The following is a 21,117-nucleotide window of genomic DNA, read 5'->3' as shown; positions in this document are numbered from 1 at the left end:
TCTGTACTCACCAAGCATTGTTCTGTGAATTATAAATGCGACTTCATTTCGAGGATTTCATTTCCACATCGTTCACCTGAGGAAGGAGGTAGCCTCCGAAAGCTTGTGAATTTAAAATAAAATTGCTGGACTATAACTTGGTGTTGTAAAATTGTTTACAATTACCCTCACTAAAGTGCACATCTCCTGTTACTTTTAAGGTGGAGAACTTTTAAAGAAAAGTTTATTGGGCAGTGTGGTATCAAAGACTGACCTTTAAACAGGAAATCAAGAGCAGGCAATAATTCATTTAATTTGTGATTCCCCTATTCATGTGGCCACATGGTGAAAAAATATTGGGTGGAGGCTAGAGTAACTCTGCAGAAAATTAGGTAGCACAGATAATGCTGACGGGATGATTTCTTCCTATAATTTTACTTTGTTATTTATTTTTAGAAACGTCTCAAGGCAGCTGAGGCAGAGAGCAAACTGAAACAGGTGTACATCCCGACATAGTAAGTGCCTGTAAACCATCCTACAATTCTAATTAATAAAAGGTTTTTATGGAGATAATATTTTGAAGGTCCCACGTTCAAAACATTGTTTACAACATTTACAGAGAGCCAAAATAACATTTTTCATTTATAAGCCAACATGAATAAAGAAGATAATCCACCATCTTCATGCGGGACGATTACTTGGGGACATTTTTCTTTGAGTTACAAACATTGCGTGTCTGTTGGATGATCTCTCTTCTTCCCGCCCGCTCATTTGTATAAAGGACTTAGTAGTGGGCAGATGTCCAGTTCACTTTCTCCCATCATCATCAGCAGGCTTGGCTGTTGATCAATGTATTGGAAAATTCATATTCTATTATATGTCGATTGTTTTTTTTGTTAAACTGACCATATTTGACCAAATAGGTTTTAAGTGGGAAAGTTTTTAAGAGTTCACCCTAAATTTGGCAAAGCAACTGGTTTATTCTTAGTCTTTTCTTCATTCCTGGAGCTAGAAGAATGCTTCTTTACAGGATATGTACTTGAGGTCTCTCCAATTTTTGAGGAATAGTAGACTTCATGAAGTTTGTTTTGATTCAGTGCCAGGCTCCAATTTAAGATTTGTTTTAAGATCTACATTGATTGCTGGGATCTGTCCCTGTGACTGATTTTCATGCCTCCTCCTTACCTTGAATTTTGATATATGACTTCCACAGCTGTGAAGCCTGATCCATGCTTTACAAGAGGCCTCGACATAACGGACTTGCTCATTGCAAGGCTATTTTGATCACAAGGATCTTCAAAGCTCAGTTTTCTCCAGTTTGGATAGATGTCAAATGCTGACCCTCCAAACAAGCGGACCTCCAGCTCCACGTCAATTGTAGAATTGATTGCAGGAAAGGGCAGCCTTCTAAAGATCTGCTGAGCAGATGACTTTCTCCACAGCCTCACAGGTCTGGAGGAAGGTGCTGGGGTTTTCTGGGAGTTTTGTTACCTTTTCCAGCATCAGTCATAGGTTTGCTGCATCTCAGGATTCTGATACAAGTCTGAGGTCAGCCTATACTGATTCCATGCATGTAACTAAAGCATATAGGTCTTCAACCAGCAATTGCTAGTGAAATTGAGGGAATTGCTATTGTGCCATCTATTGCTAACCTCTCCAAACAAGTGGATTTTAGTAAGTTTTTCTGCCTGAACTTTAAAAAGATGTTAATATTTCCATTTATAGAGAAGAAGCTGTTTAGTGAGCAATTCAATCCATCTCAGACACCTATAAATAGCAACGCCTAAATATTATTCTTGATACAGAACCCAAAAGCCCAGTATGACAAGTCCATCTTGGAGAGTAAGCAGGGGGGTGGCAGGGCATTCCCTCAAAGTGAGTTACACCTTCCAATGGTCTATAGAGGGAGTTACTCGTAGGCTTCCTGGGTTTGCTCATTTGCATATCCATTGGAGTAGGCAGTGGTGTAAAATCCATTGTAAAAAGGGTGTAAGTAGCTGACATGCAGTCTTTAAAAACAATGTTCAGCCTGCACACTTCGACCCCAGATTGGGGGACAACCAGGTAAGGAAGGAATAGTGCGTGGCTCTCTCACTTCATTATCCCATCACTGCATGTCTTATCAGTATTTTTATAACACTTTTCAAGAAGTACAATAACATCAGTACCAAGAAGCGAGCAGGGGATGGCACCAAGGCAGAGAAGAACAACACAGAACTTCACTCATTCAAACCCTCCTGGAGGGTTTTGAAGGCGGGAGGAAAAGACTCCTCGGTCTGGGTGCCACCAAGTCACCCAGAAATATCAATTGTGCCTGGTGGAGGGAGTCCAGCAGAACAATGCCTCACACTGGACACCTTTGCCTTTTCTTCCTTGCCCACCTTGGGCGCCAGCATACTCTTCACCCTCATAAAGCAACTAACTTTTCACAGTGCTCTCCAGTTAAGGGGGGAGGGGGCTCTCCTGAGTTCCTGATTTCAACCCCTTTACTGTGGGGAAGCAGTGAATAGAGGCCAAGATGATAAGTATTTACACAGAGAGAGAAGGAGCATTGATCATGGCTTAGTGCCAGATATTGGCCAATTCAAGACTTGATCAGGCACTGAGGAGGTTTTTGAGTCCACTGATTCTGAAGTGAGAGGACACTTTAGATGTGACCCTATTCATCTGGCCAAATTGTCTTTGATGCATGCCATATTATAACAAAGGCGTGAGTTACTATCACTGCTGTTGATCTTGAGAGGTCATGTCTTCATTCTGGACCAGGTAGATGACCCTTCATATTCAGGTTACCCAGGAATTCGCTGCTCCACCCTTTGTGTTAAACTCCACCAAAATGGCATGGGTAGGTCTAGGTCAGTTTTGCTGCCAGGCTTGATCGATTGTATAGATTGCTTGCATTAATGGAGCAGGAACTTTTAACTTGTTGCAAACTCCCAGTGCTCCAAGAGTCCAAAAAGTTGGAGTGGTGAAAAGGGTGCATGAAGTGCATTTAAAGAACAATCAAGAGTATACCAAAAGTATTTTTAATTTAACTTTCCATTTGAACCTCTCACTTTTTTTGATTTGAAGTTGCAATTTATTTGAAGTATGAATTTAATATGGATGCTCCATTTTGGTTTGTGTTCAGAATTCCTTAAATTCAAAAACAGTGCACAAATCCAACTGACAAAAGGTAGTGTGTACTATGGATTAGTAGGGAAATTAATTTGCAGTTTGCATGTTGTGGGTGGCTTGCTACCAGTCTGGTAAAAAGCGATTCATTTATGATCCCCTAGGTTGCTTGGTGGTTATCTGTTGTTCATCTGGCAGCAAGCATCCTTTCACTTTTATGATATGGTTGTGATGTCTTGAAATAATTCAGTCAATTTTAACCCTGCCCTCCTGGCGGGAACGGGTGTGGGCGGATGCTTAAAATGGTGGTTGCGTGCTTCATTTCCAACGAGCTTTGCGTTGCCGCCGTTTTAACTTCCGGCTATTCGGCAACATCGAGGCTGCCTGCCATAATTAGGCAGGGGCCACCTTAGTATTTAAAAGTCAGAGTCTGATAATGTCATTCGGACCTCAAAGCGATTTTAACTGCGGGTCAAGCACAGTGCCAAACCCGCCAGTGAAACCTCGCAAGAAGCAGCATCAGGGCCAGAAGAGGCCCCAGGTAAGTTTTAATTTTTTTACGGTTTCCTTGTGGGGCCAGGAGGAGCATTCTTGCCCCACCATCAAACCTTGGGCCACTTCTCACTCAGGTTTCCCTCCTCCCCCGATCGCGATTCCTGCCAGCCCTGCACACCGCACTCCCACTCCCAGTTAAAATCCTGGCTTTCATTTTTATCTAGTTGAATGAAACAAAAAGTGAGCGCTCTTACATTTGTGTTGCAACTCCAAGAAAACTGTCTTCACTACAATCATGGCAAGTTTCAAAAGTGAATAGTCTTTGCTTGTCTGAGTCATCTAGTTTTGGAGAGGCTGTTAGTCTTTTTTCACTTGTTGATGGTGTCTGCTCCAATCTAAAATACATGAGCAACTATCACTGTAAGGCATTTTTATGAGAGGTATTTAAGAATGGGTCCATCCTGATGATTCAGCAGAATTCTATTTGGTGGTAATCACCCCGTTCTCTGCTGAGAAGCATTAGCACTTTCGAAATGGCAAGGAAGCCCTAGTTTCCTATGTTTCAACCAGCAGCAAGTGGTTTCCTGATATCAGCTGGTGAAAAATAGAATCATAGAATGATACAGTGCAGAAGGAGGCCATTTGGCCCATCGTGCCTGTGGTAGGATAGAGCTTATCCAATTAGTCCCCCTCCCCTGCTCTTTCCCCATAGCCCTGTAAATTTTTTCCCTTCAAGTATTTATCCAATTCCCTTTTGAACGGTACTATTGAATCTGCTTTCACCACTCTTTTAGGCTGTGTAAAAAGCATTTTTCTCAAAGTGACTACAGCATAAATTCAGTTCATGAAGCAGAGCCTCACTAAACAGGAGTGCAGGTCATGCTCATAGTTCAGCTTTGAGCATTGTTAACATTACCTTGCTTATACTCTGATTGTTTTGCCAGTAGGATTGAGGAAAAGATGACAATGCAGCAGCAAAAGTCATGGTGCTTGCCAACTTTTTTGCTTTCATCCCAACCAATCTCTGAACGGATTATTTTTTACAAACCTCCTAGGACATAGATCCTGTTAAAGTGGCTTTAAAAAACACTTGCAATAATATGTTGCACATACAGTTTGTTGGCATACACATAGCTTTTAAAAAGTGCATTTTTAGGGTCATTTTTAGGTGCATACAAGAGAAAATTAAAATCTAGGTAGGTGCTGGGGACAGGCGATCATGTCAATTGTCACTGCATATTCATGTTTGGAGCTTGATAGTATTTGTAACAGTGAGAACCCCAGCTTTAGTGAACATGGCATTAACCAATCGTACCAAAATGGTTTATTTTCTTGCGTGATAGCTGCAAATAGGAGTTGAATCACCTGAATATTGTTTTTACTCTAGTTCACTACAGTACTTCAACAACAACAACAAGGTGCTTCACGGAGGCATAATCAGACAAAAATGGACGGCGAGCCAAAGAAAGAGATGTTAGGAGGGGTGAACAAAAGCTTGGTTAAAGAGGTGGGTTTTAAGGAAGGTCTTAAAGGAGGAAAGGGAGGTGGAGAGGTTTAGGGAGGGAATTCTTCAGCCTAGATGGCTGAAGTCATGGCTGCCAACAGCAGGGCCATTGGAGACTGGGGATGCACGGATGCACAAGAGGCCAGAGTTATAGGTATAGTTAACTATCTAGGTATGGATCTGGTGCGGGGTTGGGGGGAGGATTGTATGGCTGGAAGAAGTTAATGGCTGGAGGAAGACAATGGCTTCGGTCTTCCCAATGTTTATCTGGAGGAAAGAGCGGCTCATCCAAGACAGAATGTCGGACAAGCAGTCTGACAACACAAACGCAGTGGAGGGATTGAGAGGTGGTGGAGAGGTAAAACTGGATGTCGTCAGTGTACATTTTCTGATGATGTTGCCATGAGGCAACATGCAGATGAGAGAAAGGAGATGCCCAAGGATAGATTCCTGGGGGACGCGACAGGTTGATAAGGGGGTGGGACGAGAAGCTATTGCTGGAGATGTGCTGACTACGATTGGATAGGTATACTATATCTACAACTGCAAACCAAGATTAAATTAAGGATTCCAATTTTAGATATGGCTTTTATATGCCATTTATATTATTTATTAAAATAAATATGTAGCATTGTATCATCAAATAAGCATAAACTAAAATCACAGCTTACTTGAAATACAAGCTGAATATTTTTCCCCTTTTTGCTGATCCTGGCAGCACCTCTACAAGTTTCAGGACCGTGACAAATTATTTTAAAATGCATTTGATGCTGAAAAGACAAAACCCATATTTCAGATTGATAAGAAATGTGACTTTGTCATATAATGCTTCTTGTTACATTAACTCATAGATATAATAGTCAAACAAAATTTGTCAGAACATCAAATATGTGCTTTACTCTTTAACTGGAGTACTTAAAAGCACTGACACATTGCAGTCCAATTTTAAGTTTCTGTAATCCTATTTAAGTATTAAATAAAACATTAGGTGTAGTTGGAATTTACTCTGTTTTATTCTCCATCAATTAGTACTTTTGCCAAACTGATTCTTTTGCTGTTGTAATGTTTGGTAAAAAGGCAGCTTGCATCACCTACTCAAACCTTTGTTCAGGCACAGACAGAGTGCCAAGTCGCCGCAGAGTATGACAAAAGTGTTTGTTCTTGTTTGCTGCTATGAGAGGTTCCTTCCATCAGCTGGGCTGAGCACAGATTACTCTCAGAACGTATCTGGCTGACCCATTTGTTGAATAGCCATTAGCTGTGGCTTGAACCTCAGGACTGCAAAAATATTAAGCACCTTGAAGTTAATGTTTAAAATCCTGATATTACTGTGGTAAAAATGTGTTTACAGCTGACATCACTTGAATGGAACTTCAATACTGGACATATTTCAAACTGAAGCTGCTGCATGTACCTTCAAAAATTATGTTCTGCTGATTTTGTTTTATTTCAGAATTTTTTACAACTCTGAAGTTTTTGTCATACTGTTTTCCACTAATAAAAGGGCATTTTTCAATTTTTTTTAAAAATATAGCAATAAACCTAATCCCAATCAGATATCAAGCAGTAATGGAAAACCTGCTGTGGTGAATGGTCCAATTGGAGGAATGGTTTATCAAACCCAGAACTCAGGCGTAGGCCGGGCCTGTGAGAGTTGTTACAGTGAGTACTGTCAAAACTAAATTATTTAAGCGTAAGACCTGAAGCGTAATCTGCAAGAGGATACTGAAACCAGAAATAAACTATGTAAATTTACATAAATATATTTGGCTACCTAGGGACTAATTGGAAACTTTAATTTAGGTATTCAGTAAAATCCTACTGTATGTCTTCCTTTAATTTCTTTCCTGCTGCTAGGAGGCAGGGTTATTCCAGCTTTCATAGTGTAAGCAAAAATGGTATGAACATATGCAAACTATGGTGCTACTATCTGTAATGCAACTTTTTTTTCATGCTATGAGGGCTGCAATAACCCCACCTCTTTATAATGTTCTCTGGAGAGGGAGCAGCATAGAATCCTGACATTTGCAACTGATAGCAACAGCTGGTGGAGTAGAGAACCAAGGTGCATGGGATGAACAGAAAGGGGAATGTAAATGGTGACCCACATTTCGGGAGAATGTAGGGCAGGGAAAAGGGCAGGCCTTCTGCATTTTATGGGAGCTTTGGGAAGATCAAATTGAAACATTGGGGTAAATTTTAACTGGGGGGGCGGGGGGGTGCGGCAGATTTCCAGGTGTGAAACCTGGAACGTGATCGCGACCTTCATGAGGCCCATCAATTTCACTTCCAGGTTTCACGCCCGGGAGCCAGCCTGATTGACGGGCTAGCTAGCTGTCGGCTAGAAAGGCCTGCTGTAGCAGGATGCAGCCGGGATCAGAGGGAGGGATCATAGGCCGTGGAGAAGATCGGGGTGGTGGGGGGATGCAGGGAGATGATTGGGATGGTGGGGGGTTTGGGGTGGGTGGTGGTGACTGAGGTAGAGATCGGAGGTCACTGGAGGTCGGATGAAGAGTCGGGGTGGGGGGGTGGGGGGGGAGTGTCGGCCAATCGGGGGGTCCTGTTGGCCAGGTGAGCTTGTTGGGTCTGGATGAAGCATTCCTGCTCCTCCGGGCTCACAAGCAGTGCAATAAAGGCACTCACCTCATGGATCCGACCTTTCCCGCCTGCTTTCATCTAACGTGAAAGGGAAGCGATGGGAAACCCAAACAGGTAAGGTTAAATTCATTTTATTATTCCAATACACAAAATATTAAGGACCTCAAGTATTTCAATGTGGTACATTGTCCTTTGAAGTATCGGCCCACCGGATTTAAATGAGGGCGGGACTTCCTGGTGTCTGCTTTCCACCATGCAGACAAACTTGCCTGGGTTAAACCCAGAAACAGGCATGTTGGAACCAGGATGCTGTCCTGCTCTGAAAACACTGTATTTTTACTCCCCACCCGCCCCCAACCTACCCATTCTTGGGGGTTAAAATTTACCCCATTGTGTTGGGCCAAGTGGCATAGCTGGGTAGAATAGTTCCTTTTTGCTTGTTGGAGTCGATTAAATGAGTTTGGGCAGTTTCAACATAGGTTCCAGGAGTTATTGGTTGATGGCAAAGAACTGTCCATAACTCAAAGCTGGCAGCTGGAGGTTTATTTTATTGTGGTATACTTGCACTATATTTGTGTTTATTATATTTTCTCGTCCAACTGGAAGTCTCATACCACATCTATTTTGTAAAAATGTATAGATAGTGAAACAACCATCTTTCTGTGACTAACCATGTTTTTTTTTAATGTCCAGTGTAATTTTATTATTCATAAGTGGTTACAATAGACAGGTGGGCTCCCTTGGTGGTCTTCAATCACGGTGGTTTCAATATGCTGTATCGCTCTTCTTGTAAATTGTACACAGTATTTTTGGCTGTTTTTATCTTTGTGGCTGGTGTATTTATTTTACAAAATGTTTGGGCCTAAACTTCTTGCCCACCCTTTTAATTTTTCAGCAGATCTGGGTTGGGTGGTGACAGAAAAGTACTTGGGGATGCACTCTGCCACATCCTTGTCTCTTTGTGCCTCCCCCCATTTCCCAGGTCTGGTGGTGGAATGTATACCTGCTCATATGAGTGAGCATACTATATTGAGATGCGAATCCAGGAAATGTGTCCTCTTATGCATTTCCTGCAGTTTGCATCCTTTGAATGCGGATGCAAGGGATGCCAACAACGATGGGGCCTCATAACATTTTTTGGCATCACTGCCTGTGCAAGTGCTCAGAGAGTGGCCTTGCACGTGCCGAAGAGCAGGCGCCAAATTTCCATTTTTGCTGGTAGCAAGATGGCTGCCTGCATTTCCATGCTAACCCATTCCTTGGAGATCTGCCACAGCAAAACTACACAGGAATCATTGACGGACGCTGGGGCGCCTGCCTCCTGTATTTAAATTACCCCAGGGCTGCAGGTTAGGCCATGCGCTGCTGGAGCTGCACCCTAGTCAAATAGGGCTTCAAAGTTGGAGTCTGAAGTTGGATTCTTTTCTTAATTTCAGAAGAGTAAATGGAAAGTGTAAATCTTAGTAAATAAATCCATTAATATTCTTGGTCTCTATGATTCTTCCTGACTATACATCCACAGCCTCTAGCTTCGGATAACAATTCTGTCACAAGAGAAGAGCATTACCAGACATTTCAGTGATGTCTTTTTAGAAGTGTTGTCCAAAGAGGTTGTACAGATACCTGATTGTAATTTGTACTGTACACCTCAGAAAAGAGTAATGTATTAGACCAGCTTCCAAATATTGTGTTGTTATAGCAAGGATCTTTTGTGGGTGTATGTATGTGCAGATATATAGGGCATGATTTTATGGGTTACCCGGACGTCCTTACGATTTTGACGTAAGGAGGTGTTTTTTTTGACTGTTTCCCGCCCAACAGGCCAGCCTGATTGACAGGCTGGCCTCAGTCGGACGGGAGAAGAGGAAGGAAGAGGATGTGAAAAGGTAAGTGTTAGATTGGGGGGGCAGCCTGATTGACAGGCTGGCCTCAGTCAGATGGGAGAAGAGGAAGGAAGAGGATGTGAAAAGGCAACTGTTAGATTGGGAAGGGGGTGGGGCTCGGCCTTCAGGGGGGTGGGGCTCGGGCATCGGAGCAGGGAGGCTCAGTCATCGGGGGGTCAGCCATTGGGGGTCACGGGGGGGGGGGGTCATAGCGGGGGCTCAGGTCGGAGATCATGGGAGTGTTCGCTGCAGGTAGGCTTTTTGGGCCCGCGGGAAGCAATCCTGGCCCACAAGCTGTGCTATAAAGGTACTTCTCTACAGTTACGGGCCTTCTAGCCTCCTCTCACGTGTCGTAAAGGACAAGGCTCAGGAATCCCGGCCCCCAGTGGTTAAAATCGAAAAAACTGTCAAAATGGAGGCCTACATCCTCCTTGAAAGCTTTTAATGACTGACCCGTCCCCTGAGAGCAGGTTGGTCGCCTGCCCCTCATCCCGCCTCCGTTAAAACCGGAAGTGGGTGGATTTTTGATTTTTAAAATTTTTACTGTCCCTCCCGCCCCCAACCTACCCGTTTTTCCCATTTTAAAATCATGCCGTAATGTGGGCAATTGACAGCAAGAATGCTAAGAGAGCAATAAACTAAAATGTATAATAATTTCCTCACAACACTAAAGATGGTGACAGAATGGAAATTAAATTTACTATATATAATCAGTCAGCACATGAGGAAACACAAATGACATTCTGATAAGTATCGTAAATTAGAAAGGATAAGAACACTTGCATGTAATCTTACATTGAGTCCACAGCACAGAAACAGGCCATTTGTCCCAATTGGTCTATGCTGGCGTTTATGCTCCACATGAGCCCCTTCCCTCCCTACTTCATCTACCCCTATTAGATTACCCATCTATTCCTTTCTCCTTTATGTGCTAATCTAGCTTCCCCTTAAATGCATCTATACTATTTACCTCAACTACTTCTTGTGGTAGCACGTTCCACATTCTTACCACTCTTTGGGTAAAGAAGTTTCTCCTGAATCCCCTATTGGATTTATTAGTGACTATCTTATAATGATGACCTCTAGTTTTGGACTCCCCCACAAGTGGAAACATTATCCCTATGTCTACCCTATCAAACGCATTCATTATCTTAAAGACCTCTATCAGGTCACCCCTCATCATTCACTTTTCTAGAGAAAAGAGCCCCAGCCTGTTTAGTCTTTCCTGATAAGTATGTCCTTTCAGTTCTGGTATCATCCTTGTGAATCTTTTTTGCACCTTCCCTAATGCCTCTATATCCTTTTTATAATATGGAGACCAGAACTGTGCACAGTGCTCCAAGTGTGATCTCACCAAGGTTCTATACAAGTTTAACAAAACTTTTCTGCTTTTCAATTCCATCCCTCTAGAAATGAACCCCAGTGCTTGGTGTGCCTTTTTTATGGCCTTATTAACCTGTGTCGCTACTTTTAGTGATTTGCGTATCTGTACTCCAAGATCCCTTTGTTCCACTACTCCATTTAGACCTATTATCGAAGCAATATATGGCCTCCTTATTCTTCCTACCAAAATTTACCACCTCACATTTATCTATATTAAATTTCATTTGCCAATTACACACCCATTCTGCAAGTTATTAATGTCTTCATGCATTTTAACGCATTCTTCCTTTTATATTAACTACACCCCCCAATTTTTCCGCAAATTTTGAAATTGTACTTCTGATTCCCAACTCCAGATCGTTGATGTTAATTGTGAACAACAGTGGTCCCAGCACCAATCCTCGCAGAACACCACTTCCCACCTTTTTTCCAGTTTGCGTAGGTACCCTTAACCCCTTCTGTTTTCTGTTTTGTAGCCAGCTTGTTATCCATTCTGCTATCTGTCCCCTGACTTCACATGCTCTGACCTTAATCATGACTCTACAATGTGGTACCTTATCGAAGGCCTTTTGAAAATCCAAATATATTACATCTACTGCATAACCCTTATCTACTCTTCCGGTTACTTCTTCAAGGAATTCAATAAGGTTTGGTCAAGCATGACTTTCCCTTCTGAAATCCGTACTGTCTACTCCTTATATTTTTGTTTTCTAGATGTTTTTCTATTATATCTTTGAGTAAAGATTCCACTATCTTTCCTACCACTGATGTTAAGCTAACTAGTCTACAGTTCCCTGGACTTGTTCGATCTCTCTTTTTAAATATAGGAATAACATTACCTGTCTGCCAGTCCTCTGGCACTATTCCCTTTTCTAATGAATTTTTATATATACGTAAGAGTTCCTCTGCTATCTCTTCCCTAACTTATTTTAATATGTGCGGATGCAATCCATCTGGACCAGTGGTTATATCCTCTCTAATTTTGATCAGTTTATCGATTATCTCCCCCTTTCTATCTTCAATGTCTTTATACCTTTTTTGATCTCCTCTTTTAATGCCATGCCCACCTTGTTAGTCTTCTTGGTAAATGCTGAAGCAAAGTAACTATTCAATATTTCTGCCATTTTGCTGTTGTTACATGTGAGTTTATTTTGTGCATCCCTTAGTGGCCCTATCCTGATTTTTCTTTTGTTATTTATGTGTTTGTAGAATACGTTACTATTTCTTTTAATATTCCTTGATAATTTAATTTTGTAGTTCCTCTTTGCTTTCCTAATTTTTAAAAAAACTTTCTTCCTAACCTCTTTGTATTCCCTTTTGTCATCCTCTCCTTTATTGAATTTATTTTTGTACTTAGAGTATGCCTTTTTTTGTTTCAATTTTACCCTTATCTCTTTATTTATCTGTGGTATTCCATTATTGGCTAGTTTGATCTCATTTTTTAGAGGAATATATAATCCTGTGAACTCTATTGATCACCATTTTAAATATTTCCCACTGTTGTTCTATCCCTTTGTCAACATTTTCTTCCAGTTTATCTTCCCTAGTTCCATTCTCATCCCCTCAAAATTAGCTTTTTTCCAATCTATTACTTTGGTCTTTGTCTTACTTATGTCTTTCTCAATCATTATTTTAAATCTTATTATGTTAGGATCGCTAATGCCTAGATATTCCCCATCGCGTACTTCTCTCATCTGCTCCAGATCATTTCCCATTACTAGGTCCAGCAGTGATTCCTCTTTTGTTGGGCTTCTCACATACTGGGTAAGAAAGGAGTCATGGACGCTCTGTAAAAACTCCTTTCCCCTTTCCCTACCTCTTCTTGCCAGCTTATTTGGGGGTAGTTGAAATTGCCCATGATTATTATTTGATATTTTTTACTCATTTCATAGATTTGCCTACATATTTCTTCCTCCACTTCTCTTCCACTGTTAAGTGGTCTGTAGAATATAGCTATTAACGTGATTGATTCCTTCTTATCCTTTGTCTCAATCGATATGGATTCTGTACTCATCTTAATATTACATATGTCCCTTTTCTTTATTGCCAATTTGTTGTCTCTAATTAGTTCAGCTACTCCACCCCCGCCCCCCTTTTCCTTCCCTATCCTTTCTAAATACATTATATCCTGCAGTATTTAACAGCCAGTCTTGTTCTTTATGTAGCCATGTTTCAGATATCCCTACTACAGGTAGTAATTTCTCCAAGGATAAATTATGAATGGAATTTTAAAAGTTTTAAAATATTGATCAGATTTCAATATGCTGTGTATGTTGGGGGAAAGCCTGTCATCAGATTTACCTGTAATAGGAACACATACATTGGACCAGTCGTAATCTATTTTGGGTTTTAAGGGAGGCCTTCAAAGAGGAGATAGTTCGGATGTAGACTAGACATATTCCCAAGATGGGGAAAGAAAGGGCATCCAAAGCTGGAGCTCTCTGGATTTCTTAAGATATTGAGATTAAAATGAAACGGAAAAAGGAGGCTTATGATAAATGTCAGGCTCATAATATATTAGAGAACCAAACTAAATTCAGAAAGTACAGAGGAAAACTGAGAAAGTAAATAAGAGGGGCAAAGAGAATTTATAAGAATAGATTAGCAGGTAACATAAAAGGGAACTCAAAAGTCTTTTATAAACATATAAGTAGTAAAAGGGTAGTCAAAGGAAAGGTGGGGCCGATCGGGGACAAATCCGGAGATGATCTTGTGAAGGCAGAGGGCATGGCTGAGGCACTAAATGAATACTTTGCATCAGTCTTCATTAAAGAAGAGGATGTTGCCAATGTCACAGTAAAGGAGGAGATATAGAGAAATTGGATAGGATAAAAATAAAGAGGAGGTACTTAAAGGGTTAGCAGCGATCAAAGTAGAAAAATCACCCGGTCTGGATGGGATGCATCGTAAGTTTCTGATGGAAGTAAGGGTGGAGATAGCAGAGGCTCTGGCCACAACCTTCCAATCCTCCTTAGATATGGGAGCAGTGCCAGAGGACTGGAGGGTGCAAATGTCACACCCCTGTTCAAAATAGGGAAGAGGGATAAACCCAGCAACTACAGTCCAGTCAGCCTAACGGTGGTGGGGAAACTTTGAGACAATAATCCAAGACAAAATTAATTGTCATTTGGAAAAATATGCGATAATAATTGACAGCCAGCACGGATTTGTTAAAGGTAAATCATATTTGACTAACTTCATTGAGTTTTTTGATGAAGTAACAGAGAGGGTTGATGAAGGTTGATGTGTATATGGATCTTTAAAAGGCATTTGATAAAGAGCCACATAATAAACTTGTTAGCAAAATTAAAGCCCATGGGATTAAAGGGACAGATGCAGTCTGGTTACGAAATAAGGAACAGAAAGCAGAGAGTAGTGGTGAATGGTTGTTTTCCAGACTGGAGGGAAGAATACAGTGGTGTCCCCCAGGGGTTGGTATTAGGACCCCTGTCTTTTTGATACATATTAAATACCTGGACTTGGGCATATAGGGCATAATTTCAAAGTTTGCAGATGACACGAAACTTGGAAATGTAGTAAACAATGTGGAGGATAGTAACAGACTTCTGGCAGACATAGACAGACTGGTGAAATGGGCAGATGCATGGCAGATGAAATTTAATGCAGAGAAGTGTGAAGTGATGCATTTTGGGAGGAAGAATGAGGAGATGCAATATAAGCTAATTGTACAGTTTTAAAGGGGGTGCAGGAACAGAACGGATGTATGTGCACAAATCTTCAAAGGTGGCAGGACAAATTGAGAAGGCTGTTAAAAGAGCATACGGGATCCTTAGCTTTATAAACAGGCGTAGAGAACAAAAGCAAGAAAGCTATGCTAAACCTTTATAAATCACTGGGTTAGGCCCGAGCTGGACTATTGTGTCCAAACCTGGGCTCCACACTTTAGGAAAGATGTCAAGGTCTTAGAGAGAGTGCAGAGGAGATTCTAGAATGGTACCAGGGATGCGGGACTTCAACTACGTGGAGAGACTGGAGACGCTGTGGTTGTTCTCCTAAGAGCAGAGAAGGTTAAGGGAAGATTTAATAGAGGTGTTCAAAATCATGAAGGGTTTTGATAAAGTAAATAAGGAGAAACTGTTTCCAGTGGCAGAAGGGCCGAGGTGAGATGAGTAGAATTTTTTTTACACAGCGAGCTGTTATGATCTGGAATGCACTGCCTTAAAGGGTGATGGAAGCAGATTCAATAATAACTTTCAAAAGGGAATTGAAAAAATACTTGAAGGTAAATAATTTGCAGAGCTATGGAGAAAGGGCAGAGGAGTGGGACTAACGGGATAGCTCTTTCAAAGAGCCGGCACAATGGGCGGAATAGCCTCCTTCTGTGCTCTATCATTCTATGATTCTATTCTGTGATTCTAAATTTAAAGCAATCAGATGAAAATAATCCAGAAAACCTCACAAGCATTGGAATGATCACAAAATTAGGGCTGCATATAGTGACATCACTATTCCCAGCCAGAATGAAGATGATTGGGTAATTCCCCCGTCAATCACGCCTGGAGACTGCACTGCTGTAAGAGACTGGGATTGCTTTTATGCACCTAATTTGTAAGTAACTATAGTCCACTCACTGCATTTTGCTGGAGAAATAATCATGCTTTTATGGGGAGAAGTTGCTGCAGTTTCAGTCATGAGTTCTGTTTGCTGCAGACTCTTTTTAAATAGACTTTGTTTGCTGAGTAAATAGACCTTGTTTGCTGTAAAATACATTGCTGAGAGTCTCGCCCTGCCGCCAACTCGTTGTCTGACAAAGTGGTGTCAATAGACACTCCGCAAAAAGTGAAAAATATCAACTGTTTTCGATTTTACTGGCGTTATCTTATTGGTTATTGCAATTTCTTATAAAATGCATTGTTTTACTAGGTTGTAAATAGTTTTCCACGCTAAAATGTTCAAAATTTCTCATAATTGGAACAGGTGACTTTTGCTTTCCATTTTTCACTTTTTCAGCCATACAATCTCAACAATGGTATTCCTGGGGACCTCCTAATATGCAGTGTAGACTTTGTGCTTCATGTTGGACTTATTGGAAGAAATACGGTGGTCTGAAGATGCCTACTCGAACAGAGGCAGAAAAAATGTCGCCGCCACACGATGTTTCGGTAACAACAAGCAGAACGATCTGAATTTCCCCATTTGTGTTAATACTTGTCATTAGCTATTGAGACTTCAAAGTTCACGTTTGGTTTATGGACCAGTTTATTTTGGTTTTCTTTCTACCAGAAGTGATTTCTGTTGTTACACATTCCCCATTGCCACAAATTGTTTCTATTCAGTAAATTCCATTGCCTCCCATTGCTTCTATAATATGTGACCTGTTTTAATAAGGTTTCAAATTAATGTTGATTGAGCTCTCCATCTTAGATAAATCCCATATGATACCAAGTAAAACCATTGATTCCATTGATCTATTTGATCAATGGAAAACATGTTTTTTTTATCACTTCCTTCTTAATAGAGAAAAGATGCTGCAGCTTCTATCACTAACTTACTTTTTATGCGACTTGCAAGATGGTGTGAGAATCGATTCAGTTTTGTCCCATGGTATATTGAACTGTAAACTGGCCAGGTTAATCAGGCTTGAATCTGGAGCAAATTAAAATAGAATACCATAATAAAAGGGACTTTTGAGAGTAGGATATGTTGTATTGGTATTGGACGAGCTGGTGCTCAATGTCTCTGCTGCATCCCATATGATGTTTGTTTGGTTCTTTTTACCCTGTGTGTATTCAGGGGTTAAGGGATTTGACTTTACAAATTTAATTTACAAATGTAGCACTGGTGTTTGTTTGTAGCTATGCTTCTTATTTTGCAATGTGTTTGTTGACTGACTAGGTGTTTTTTTCTCCATATTTTAAAAAGGAGCCACGCGTAAGAGGCATCTTTCGTCATGGTCAACCTGGGCATGGTGTGCCAATACACATCGATAGTCCGAAGTCTACTTTGAAGACCCGCCAATCTTTCTTCCTGCAGACGACGCGTCTTACAAAACTTGCCAGGCATGTCTGCAGAGATATTCTGCGGCTGAAACAGGCGGCAAGGAGACCATTTGTTCCAATTAACTGTGCTGCCATTAAGGCAGAATGTAAGAACTTTTTAAATTCCTAGCTTTGACTTTCCATGCTTTCAACCATTCCCTGTCCTATTGTTTGCAATAAATGATACTTATGACTTACTACATTATTTATTTGTGTGGATTTTTTTTTTGAATTTGCTCAAAAGCCTTCTGTAGCTGTATGTGTTATTCTGTGAGCAACTTCAAGGAAGACTGTCTGCTTCATAACTAAAAGGATGTGGATTAGTAATGTAATACATTTTTAAGATTCAAAAAAATTGCATTAAACTAACACACAATCTATATCACTGAACAATGGTTTTATTTTACAGTAATGTAAAGAAACGGGCTATGCACTCTAAGGATTAATTTATTATGTAATTCTTATTTAAGGCCCTTAATATATTAACAATGTTTGATCAAATAAATACAATCACAATGTATCTGTAACATTGGTGGTATTCTAGTAGCCACGGGCTTACAAGATAAAACATAAATTATTAAACCATATGCAATATACTTTGATCTACAAAAGGTCTAGATTTCCCCAAACTCTGTATTCTAGTCCTGCAGCTTCATTTTCTTAAAGCTTTGATTTGATTAGTGCAATTTTAAATTAAGAACAAGATGCATTAATCAACTTGGACAGCTGCAAAATAGATATTTTTGCAGACATTCTTTCTTTAGGTTGATTATATTGTGCTTCACATCGCTGCTTTAGCTGCAATCAAGCCATTCTGGGCTAAATACAAAGTTGTTAGGAATGCAATTTGACGCCATAAAGCTAAAGACAAGACAAAAAATTTAAGCAATGAGATGAAATAGAAGACTGGCAATTATCCAGTTGTAGGCAGGAAAATAATTATTATAAACATGACTATAGTTGTATTGCTCTTGAATCATCTTTTCCACAAATATGATTTGATGGTTCTAAATATTGTGCAATGAATATTCAGTTTACTTTGCAAGATGAAAATTATGATGGAAGCCTTAAATACAAGAACTCGCCACAGCAGAGTTTTCTATAAAATGTTTCCAACTTCCATACTAAACTGAATACCTGTTGCTTTAATGTTGCAAGGCATATACAGACGGCATATGGGCGATGACCTTTTAGTAGAAAATGATTGGCACCTTGTCGCAGCTGCACTTTTTTATTTTTTCTCCATTTGTGCCTGTAGTAAACCATGTATAATTCCTTTAAAGTGGTGCATGCAGTTTTTAATTTTACATCACAAACCATCTTCATAAGTGTTCCATATTCTGTAAAAGCCTCTGATTGACAGTATACTGCTCTTGCAGTGCAGAGATTGCTTGATTAACAATTTATGAAATGTGGAAAGATCTGGAAGTGAGACTTGCAAATGATTATTTTGAACATGCTGACATTTTGTAACATCAGAACTGAATGCCAATTAATTCAACAATACATGGATGTCTGTGGGATGCTTTTCATACTGTGGGAAAGCGCAACATAAATATCCTGAATTTGTTGAACTGTACAGGAACTCTTAAGCTTCACTGAAAATATTATGCTGATATGTGTAAATGAATGGTTTAATTGGGCTTTGAAAGTACAAAATGTCAGTGGTTTATTAAGTGTATTTTTTTTAAAAAGGTAACATTAATGGTGTGACTTATCAGCATGCTACTTTTTCAATTTAATTGGGTGAGTAAAAAAATATTCAAATGAAAGTGGTTGACTGTTGATGCAATCTGTTATGGTCAGACTTTTTTGTCAGATATGATATACTTGAAGGGAAAAAATTTACAGGGCTATGGGGAAAGAGCAGGGGAGTGGGACTAATTGGATAGTTTTTTCAAAGAGCCGGCATGGGCCGAATGGCCTCCTTCTGTGCTGTAACATACTATGTTAGGGGGAGTTTTAATGCCCCGATAGCTGGGAAAGGATCAGGGGAGTAGTTAATATGGAGCGGCTCCATTTCCCACTCCGTTCCTCACAATTCCCCATTTTAACGCAGCTAGTTTTGGAGGCGAATGAGGCAGCTGCCAGAATCCAGTGGGAGCCTCATTAATGAATACAAACCGGGGTCCCATAATGTACAATGGACCCCAATGGCATTTTAACCCACTCGATAAAGCTGCCAGGAAGCTGGGGAGGATGTCTAAGCTAAGTTAATAAAATGTTTCCTTAGTGGGGCCAGAAGGAGCAGTTCCTCAGGGATTCACAAAGAAAATCCGGGCCTCTGCTGCCCAAGCTCCATTCCCTCCCCGGCCATGAGACGCTCGCAACTCCTCTCTTGCTTCACTTACCTTGCTTCTGGCAGTCTTCTCTTGGTGCCAGCGGGCAGCTTCCAGGCCGCCTGATCTTTGTTCCTCCCCCCGCCCTTTACAGGCCAGCTGCGCTTTCTGCCTGAAACGTGCGAGCAGCTGACTGGCGGTATTTCAACAAAGCCCAGCAGTTAAAATCTGTCGGGCCTCTGACGAAAACTCTTGAGTGGGATTGCTGTCGCTTCTGGCTTCTCACCGAGAGTTAAAATCAGCCATGTGTGAGGAAACAAAATAAAATTCCAAAAAGGCTGAGGAATATATTGTTTCCTGATTGTTATTTTGGAGGGCCGCTGGGTTTCTCTAAGAACGTTAGAAGACCCAGTAGTGAAAAATACACTTGATTGTTAGAATGGGGAGGCTGTCTGCTCTTATTTTCCTGTATTCCTGGTCTTCATATTACAGCATGTTGGAATTACAAAAGCTCTTTTGGATAAGTAACATTTTCAAGCATTCAATGTATCATTGAAGATGGCATGATGGCAACTTAAAAAAGCCATTTAAGAACATAAGAAATTGGAGCAGGAGTAGGCCAATCGGCCCCTCGAGCCTGCTCCGCCATTCAATAAGATCATGGCTGATCTGATCCCAACCACAAATCTAAAGAACACAAGAAGTAGGAGCAGGACCCGGCCACACAGCCCCTGGGCCCTCTGCGCCACCCACAGGGCATTGACCGATCCGAACTCAGCTTCATGTCCAATTTCCTGCCCGCTCCCCATAACCCCTAATTCCCTTTACTTCTAGAAAACTGTCTATTTCTGTTTTAAATTTATCTAATGATGTAGCTTCCACAGCTTCCTGGGGCAGCAAATTCCACAGACCTACCACCCTCTGAGTGAAGAAGTTTCTCCTCATCTCAGTTTTGAAAGAGCAGCCCCTTATTCTAAGATTATGCCCCCTAGTTCGAGTTTCACCCATCTTTGGGAACATCCTTACTGCATCCACCCGATCAAGCCCCTTCACAATCTTATATGTTTCAATAAGATCGCCTCTCATTCTTCTGAACTCCAATGAGTCGAGTCCCAATCTACTCAACCTCTCCTCATATGTCCGCCCCCTCATCCCCGGGATTAACCGAGTGAACCTTCTTTGTACTGCCTCGAGAGCAAGTATGTCTTTTCTTAAGTATGGAGACCAAAACTGTATGCAGTATTCCAGGTGCGGTCTCACCAATACCTTATATAACTGCAGCAATACCTCCCTGTTTTTATATTCTATCCCCCTAGCAATAAAAGCCAACATTCCGTTGGCTTTCTTGATCACCTGCTGCACCTGCATACCAACTTTTTGATTTTCTTGCACTAGGACCCCCAGATCCCTTTGTACTGCAGTACTTTCCAGTCTCTCGCCATTAAGAAAATAACTTGCTCTCTGATTTTTCCTGCCAAAGTGCATAACCTCACATTTTCCAATATTATATTGCATCTGCCAAATCTCCGCCCACTCACCCAGCCTGTCTATATCCCCTTGCAGGTTTTTTATGTCCTCCTCACTCTCTACTTTCCCTCCTATCTTTGTATCATCTGCAAATTTTGATATGTTGCACTCGGTCCCCTCCTCCAAATCGTTAATATAGATTGTAAAGAGTTGGGGACCCAGCACCGACCCCTGTGGAACACCACTGGTTACTGGTTGCCAGTCCGAAAATGAACCATTTATCCCAACTCTCTGCTTCCTGTTCGATAACCAATCCTCCACCCATGCGAGAATATTACCCCCAATCCCGTGATTTTTTATCTTAAGTAACAATCTTTTATGTGGCACCTTGTCGAATGCCTTCTGGAAGTATAATT

General features: G+C 41.0%; 1 protein-coding gene across 5 annotated transcripts in view; it reads left to right on the top strand.

Annotated features, from left to right (window-relative positions):
- The window catches only part of mta3 (metastasis associated 1 family, member 3), a 209,659-nt gene that overhangs the window by 114,564 nt on the left and 73,978 nt on the right, over positions 1-21,117 (top strand). For all 5 annotated transcript variants that reach the window (XM_067988810.1, XM_067988808.1, XM_067988807.1 and 2 more), the window contains exons 11-14: positions 436-494; positions 6,627-6,754; positions 15,928-16,079; positions 16,840-17,062. In XM_067988810.1, the coding sequence (XP_067844911.1) occupies positions 436-494; positions 6,627-6,754; positions 15,928-16,079; positions 16,840-17,062 (562 nt within the window). The remainder of the gene's footprint in view (positions 1-435; positions 495-6,626; positions 6,755-15,927; positions 16,080-16,839; positions 17,063-21,117) is intronic.

This window comes from Heptranchias perlo, chromosome 8 (genome assembly GCF_035084215.1).
Source record: "Heptranchias perlo isolate sHepPer1 chromosome 8, sHepPer1.hap1, whole genome shotgun sequence".
Classification (NCBI taxonomy): Eukaryota; Metazoa; Chordata; class Chondrichthyes; order Hexanchiformes; family Hexanchidae; genus Heptranchias; species Heptranchias perlo.
The sequence above is the reverse complement of the archived record's forward strand: the minus strand, read 5'-3'. Positions and strand labels throughout refer to the sequence as shown.